Source organism: Micromys minutus (assembly GCF_963924665.1).
Source record: "Micromys minutus genome assembly, chromosome: 7".
Lineage (NCBI taxonomy): Eukaryota > Metazoa > Chordata > Mammalia > Rodentia > Muridae > Micromys > Micromys minutus.
The window spans coordinates 72,026,349-72,034,158 of NC_137976.1; the positions used below are offsets into that span (position 1 = coordinate 72,026,349).

The 7,810-nt window shown below is 33.9% G+C and overlaps 1 protein-coding gene across 1 annotated transcript; it reads left to right on the plus strand.

Annotated features, from left to right (window-relative positions):
* Nucleotides 1-6,388: 6,388 nt before the first annotated feature.
* LOC308422483 (olfactory receptor 2M3-like) lies at nt 6,389-7,336 on the plus strand (the record flags this gene model as incomplete). The annotated part of the gene is made up of 1 exon (XM_080919096.1): nt 6,389-7,336. One exon carries the CDS (start codon nt 6,389-6,391, stop codon nt 7,334-7,336), a length of 948 nt encoding a protein of 315 aa, XP_080775222.1.
* Between the last annotated feature and the right edge of the window lie 474 nt (nt 7,337-7,810).

Consider the following 7,810-nt stretch of genomic DNA (forward strand, 5'->3'; position numbering starts at 1 on the left):
TAAGATTCCACCTCACACCAGTCAGATTGGCCAAGATCCAAAACTCAGATGACAGCAGATGCTGGCGAGGCTGCGGAGAAATAGGAACACTTCTCCACTGTTGGTGGGGTTGCAAGCTAATACAACCACTCTGGGAATCTGTCTGGCGATACCTCAGAAATTTGGATATAGTACTACCTGAAGACCCAGCTATTCCACTTCTGGGCATATACCCCAGAGACACTTTAATACCCAACAAAGATATATGCACCACAATGTTCATAGCGGCTCTATTTATAATAGCCAGAAGCTGGAAGGAACCCAGATGTCCTTCAGAAGACGAATGGATACAAAAATTGTGGTACATATACACAATGGAATACTACTCAGCCACCAGAAACAATGACTTAACCAAATTCTTAAGAAAATGGCTGCATCTAGAGAAGATCATCCTGAGTGAGATAACCCAGTCACAAAAGAACAGACATAATATGCAGTCACTGATAGTGGGATGCTAACCCCAGAGGCTTGCACTCCCCCAGAAACAACTCACAGACTGTATGAAGTCCAAGAAATAAAGAAAACAAAAAATATACATATATTCACAAAACAAGAAGACTTTGACTATTCCCATGTTGCGTTTTGTTTTGCATGTACTTTACGCTTATTGCAACTAGTAGGTTTTCAATGCATACTGTCAAGCCCTTGAAAAAAATCAAGTACTGACTAAAAAACATATTCACATGGTTTTATGTAAAATTTATTTTAATGTCTGAAAAAACAGTACTGACAAAAATGTATAATTTTAAGCAAAAAATGTTTAAAATCTTTACATTTATCTTTGTTTTGCAAAATAAAGTCGTTTAAAAAAACAAAAAAAGGTTTTTATCTCAGATATGCATTGAATATAATTATAACAATTATGAAAATTATAAGGTATGATATAACATTTAATCCATATAGTATTCTATCATCTATCATTTATCCTAATTTAAAGAGTTTAAGATTTTGTAACTCAGTCGTGCTTGATTTCAACTGGTATTACGAACTGAAAAACATCCTTTTAAATCTAGAATATCTTCATTAATGGTAGACAACTTAACTTTAATTATGAGACTATAACAAGTCTTCAACCCCATCAGTGATTTCAGAAGTAATTAAATATTACCAGAATATGGAAGAAGCACAAAGAAACAGCTTCCAAAATGTATAGAATTTGCAGAGACAGCTGATTGCCTGGATAATCCCGAATGTTCGTATAATGTTGGAGCATTTGTCTTCAGGTTTCTGGCTCAGAACCACCTCATAAACTTAAATGAAGCAAGAATTATGAATGACTAACTTACCTTGTCTGTCCAGCATCCCTTTGTCATTTCTGGAGAGAATTTTGTCTGCAGATGAAATTAGGACATCTCTTGCCCAGTGGCTAGCTTGCCATAATTGGAGCAACTCCATGTGGAGGTAGGCATTTATGCTCATCTCTTTCTGGAAGTGCAGTGGAAATACTGTCAGGAGCAGACATGCCTCCTAGTCAAAATATCTATTTATAATAACATAATTTTAAATGCCCTATTCTGTGGATCTCTGATGGTTTTGAAATCTCTTGATATATTGCATAACTGAATTATTAAGCATTGATTACTCTTAGCTATTTACTATTTGAATAGTCTTGAAAACACTTTGTAATTAAATCGGAATCTAATAGGAGTATGAGTTTACTATCTGACCATTAACTTGCATTACATAATCATTGTTAATAGTTTGTAATAATAGCTTTTTGAAGTTATGGGTCTAAGCCTTGAATTGTTAAATGAGTTGTATGGGTACAGTGCCTATCTAAGAGTAACAAAATCAATTTTTAATTTTATACCAATATTCAAAGATTTTACCAGTGAAAAACTTAAGCTTGTATCAATATATAAATTATGTACCAATGTAAATACATATAATTTTAATCTATATCCAAATATAATGATCTCTACCAATGTAATAATATAGCTATAAATATTTTGTTTAAGAGTAAATTTAATAATGGCTTGGCTCAGCTAAGAAATCAGTTCTTCCTGCCTCCTAATCTGGATAGCATATGTTTTCCATTTGAGAGTCTCCAATTAATTTTTAAATGAGAGATTTTGCCCAATGTTAAGTACCATATGCAGTATTTATATTCTTCATAAGCTCTGGAGGAAAAATACTGCCTGCTTCAAGAATATTCATGGAAAACTAAAGTTTAAAGATTTCAAAATTGAAGGTATCATGTAACAGCAAGCAGACTATTCACATATGAACCCACAGCAGTTGTGATAGCTTGCACAAGACTTGTAACACAGTGAAGACAATAGTCTTCAACACAAGGAAATTTGTGTGCATGAGTGCACACACACACACACACACACACACACACACACACACACCTCACCATTATATGCAGATTCAGTTCCTTTATAAATGTATTTAACTGATGACTAGTGATGTAAAACATTTCTTTGGGTGGTTCTCAGCCATTTGAGATTCCTCAGTTGAGAATTCATTACTTAGCTCTGTACCCCATTTTTAATAGAATGATTTGATTCTCTGAAGTCTAACTTCTTGATTTCTTTCTATATATTGAATATTAACCCTCTATCAGATGTAGGATGGGTAAAGATTTTTTTCCCATATGTTGGTTGCCATTTGGTCATTTTGACAGTGTTCTTTGCTTTATAATCGTTTTGCAATTTCATGAGGTCCCATTTGTCGATTCTTGATCTTAGAGCATAAGCCATTGGTGATTTTCCCCTGTGCCTATGTGTTCTAAGTTTTTCCCCGTTTCTCTTCTGTTAGTATCAGTGCGCTTGGTTTTATGTGGAAGTTTTTGGACTTGAGCTTTGTACAGAGAGATAAGAATGGATCAATATGCATTCGTCTTCATGCTGACTGCTATCATTATGGAAGAGGCTGTCCTTTTTCCACTGAATGTTTTTTAGCTTTTTGCCAAAGATCAAGTGACCATAGATGTGAAGGTTCATTTCTGGGTCTTTGATTCTATTCCACTGATCTACCTGCCTGTTTCTGTACCAACACCATGTGGTTTTTATCATGATTGCTCTGTAATGCAGTTTGATGTCAGGGATGAGATTCCCTCAGAATTTCATTTATTGTTGAGAATATTTTTGCTATGTTGGGTTTTTTGCTATTCCAAATGAATTTGCAAATAGGTCTTTCTAATTCAATAAAGAATTGAGTTTGAATTTTGGTGGAAATTGCATTAAATTTGTACGTAGCTTGTGGCAAGATGGCTATGTTTGCTGTGAAGATACTTCCAGTCCATAAGCATGGGAAATCATTCAACCTTTTAAGGTCTTCTTCAATTTCTTTCTTCAGAGACTTAAAGTTCTTGTCACACAGATTGTTTGCTTGCTTGGTTAGGGTTACACCAAAGTATTTTATATTATAGGTGAATATTGTGAATGGTATCATTCCTTAATTTCTTTCTCAGCCTGTTTGTCTTTTGAGTAGAGGAGGGCTACTGATTTGTTTGAGCTAATTTTATATCCAGCCACTTTGCTGAAGTTGTTTCTCAGTTGTAGGAGTTCTCTGGTGGAATTTTTGGGGTCACTTAAGTATACTATCACATGATCTGCAAATAGTGATATTTTGATTTCTTCCTTTCCAATTCATATCCCTTTTTGCTCTGGCTAGGACTTCCAGTGCTATATTGAATAGGTACATGGAGAATGGGCAGCCTTGTCTAGTCGCTGATTTTAGTGGGATTGCTTCAAGTTTCTCTCCGTTTGGTTTTATGTTGGCTACTGATTTGCTGTAGATTGCTTTAATTATGTTTAGATATGAGCCTTGTATTCCTGATCTTTCCAAGACTTCTACGGTGAAGGGGTAGTGTTGGATTTTGTCAAATCCTTTCTCAGCATCTAATGAGAAGTGTTTTTTTCTTTGAGATTATGTTTACAGATTTCTGTTTATTGAACCATCCTTGCATCCCCAGGGTTAAGCCTACTTGATCATGGTGAATGATCACTTTGATATATTCATAGATTCAGTTTATAAGTATTTTATTGAGTATTTTTGCATAGATGTTCATGAGGGAAATAAGGCTAGATTTCTCTTTCTTTGTAGGGTCTTTGTGTGGTTTATGTATGAGTGTAATCATGGCTTTGAAGAATGAGTTGAGTAGTTGTAACCCATGGTAGGTCTATGACATGCCACAGCAAGCTCTGCTTTCAAGTTTAATTATGCAAAAACAAACTGAAATTGAGAGAAAAAGAGAAAAAAACAAAATTGATTCAAAATGGAAGGATGGTGAGGTTTTTATGGGAGTAGGTGGGAGTTAGAATATGCTCAAACTACATTGCCTGAACATCTAAAGGACTTAGTTAAAATACTAGTTTAATAAGGAAACATGGGCAGAACATGGCTTAGTGCTTGAGAACATTGGCTGATCTGCCATAGGACTCAGGATAAATTCCTATGAACCACATGACAGCTCACAATCATCTGTATCTCCAGTTCCAAGGTCAATAATCCTTTTTCTCTGTAACAGATGTTACATTTCTGTTGTTACAGACATAAATGCTAAAAATAAGCATATACCAAAAGGTAAAACCAATAACTTCATTTTTTAACTTAAAATGAAAATGCAAATCACAATTTTGGAATAAAATATTGGAAACAAAATGTAAATACAGTGGATTATCGTTATTTTCAAGACAACAGTCATGAAATACACTGGCAAGTATTATAAATATAAAACATGGAATACTGTGAGTTGATAAGAAATTTAGGCCAAATTACAAAAAAAATAGTGATAACCTCTCAAACTGTTAAATAATGTAGTTTTGATTAAAATATGGTACAAGGTAGAAGAAAAGTCGTTCATGTATTATTAAGAGAGAAATAGTCAAAACTAGTGTCTTCATTCTACAGCACTACAAGAGATGGCTCCAAATCAGATTTTGAAGAAAAGTTGAAAGATGTTAGTTTTCCATCTTTTTAAAAATTCATCTAGAGATTTAAGTTAGATGTTTTTCACATGTTAAGCTTACCCTGAAGATCTTCAAAGTCATGCTCGTAAAAAAAATCTTTTTATAATCTCAAAGAAATTTGCTTTATATATATATATATATATATATATATATATATATATATATATATATATATATTATATATATATATATATTCTCCCAACTTTCTATTATATTATAGAATAATGCAGAAATTTAAAATAAGTATGCAGCCTTATATCAGTGTTTTTACCATAGTTTAAAACTGACAAAATAGAAGTTAAACATTACTTATCTGAAATTACAAAATCTAAAATTTACCAAATAAATTTGTTGACCACTGAGTTTTCAAAATAAATTGTAGAGGTGTAAGAGGTACAGAAATGATGATCAATATTCTCTGCAACCATATTTAACTTAAAATTTTCATGCATGTAGGCAATGTTTATAATAATTTAAATTCAATTTTATTTACTCTTGGATTTTTATAGATATTATTATAATTATTCACACTTCATCAATGGAAAATTATTATTAAAGTGAATACTTTCAAAGTGACACAAATAAAGTAACATATAGTGAAAGACTGAAGTATGCAGTTATAGCCTACTTGAACCAGGTACTTTAGGTAAATTTCTAATCTTAGACTCCTCATGTATAAAGATATTTTTTTAATTATAAAATGGTGAAAAAATATTTGTTTGTATTAACTTCCATTATGATTTTCTATCATTAGCAACATTTTTTAATTAAAATGTAAATGTATTCATTTTCTAGTAGTAGACTAATCAGTATTAAGTTCTTTTTTTATTTCAGGGAATTAATTGAATTTAGTGTTAAATGTCTACATTTTCTTATATAGAATTTTCTTGTCCAAATGTAACATGGTAACTAGCAGGAAAATAAAGGAGAGAGAACATGGAGTTCCATGGACTCAGAAATATTTTCATTAATGTTAGTTTTTATGAAAAGGATAGTTAACACTACACATGTGTATTTAATTTTTTCTCAGGGGTGATTGCAGAGATTTTGATATATGTTTTTTTGCAATCTTCTCATTCTGTTTGCTAAATAATTTGAGTTTAAAAGACAGGCACTGTGGTCAATGCATATCTGTAATCTCAAAACCTTGGTGATTAAGGCAAGAAAATCATGAGTACAAAGTCAGATCTGTCTCTGCCTCTCTATCTCTGTGTGTATGTGTGTGTATGAGAAACAGAGATGAATAGACAAATAGAGATAGAGATGTAAAAGAATAAATTTAGTCCCCCATATCAACAAATAAATACCTTATGTCCAATGAAAGAATCTTCTATTTGCATAACACTGTGACATTCTAGCTTGGAAAGAAACATTAGATATCTGTATGGCACAATAAGACCTTTATTATGTATTCTCTCTCCTCAGTGAACATGCTCATGATACAATGGAACAATTGGACCAGTAATTCTGACTTCATTCTACTAGGATTATTTGATCACAGCCCTCTTCATACGTTTTTCTTTTCCCTCATCCTGGGGATCTTCTTCATGGCCTTCATAGGAAATTCTATCATGGTGATTCTCATCTACCTGGATGCCCATCTCCACACCCCCATGTACATCCTTCTCAGCCAGCTTTCTCTCATGGATCTCATGCTCATCACTACCACAGTACCCCAAATGGCCTTCAACTTCCTTTCTGGCAACAAGTCCATCTCCATGACTGGCTGTGGACTCCAGATATTTTTCTATGTGTCTCTACTTGGAGCTGAGTGTTTCTTGTTGGCCGCAATGGCCTATGACCGTTATGTAGCTATTTGTTACCCACTGAGATACCCTATTCTCATGAGTCACAAAATCTGTGGCCTCATGGCTGCCTCCTCTTGGATTCTTGGCTCACTTGATGGTATCATAGAAGCTGCAGCTGCACTGTCCTTTTCATATTGTGGTGCCAGAGAAATACCTCACTTTTTCTGTGATGTTCCTGCCTTGCTCACTCTTTCATGTAGTAATACCTTGATATTTGAGAAGATTATATTTTTCTGCTGTATAATTATGCTTACTTTACCTGTAGCTGTCATTATAGCTTCCTATACTCGTGTAATTCTGGCTGTTCTTCGTATGGGCTCAGCTGAGAGTCGCCATAAAGCTTTTGCCACGTGTTCCTCTCATCTCATGGTGGTAGGAATGTACTATGGGGCAGCCATGTTCATATACATGCGGCCCTCTTCTGGTCGTTCTCCCACCCAAGACAAAATAGTGTCAGCTTTCTACACTATCCTTACTCCAATGTTGAACCCCCTTATTTATAGCCTCCGGAACAAAGAAGTGTCCAGAGCATTCATGAAAGTGTTAGGGATTGATAAGGCAGCGGCATGAGTTAGCTGAGTTTTATGCTTTGCTTTCAGCCGTGCTTCAAGTGCTTGGGCATAATTACTGGGGCAGAAAAACACCATAATTTAAAGTACAGCTTGATGAACATATTGAGGGCAAGACTTCTCTAGACTATAGAGCAAAGCCATATCTCTCAAAGCACACATTATGTGAAAATTATATGATGAAGCAATGCATTCAAGAATGAGTGTTTCTCATCATTGTAGATATATCAGAGAACTCAGAAAAAAACCTCTTGGCAAATCTTATTTGCTCAAATATGCCATTTATTTTTTGGCAAGTTCAGTGTATTACTATCAGTAATAACAAATTACACATACAGAGCTTGCTCATATAAAATACTTGATATTTTTCTCTTGAGTCCATGTTACTTTGAATTTACAGTTTTCTAAAACAAGGCTACTAATTTTCTACTAATTCTTATTTATGTATTCAGTTGTGAGAATAAAAATAATTGGA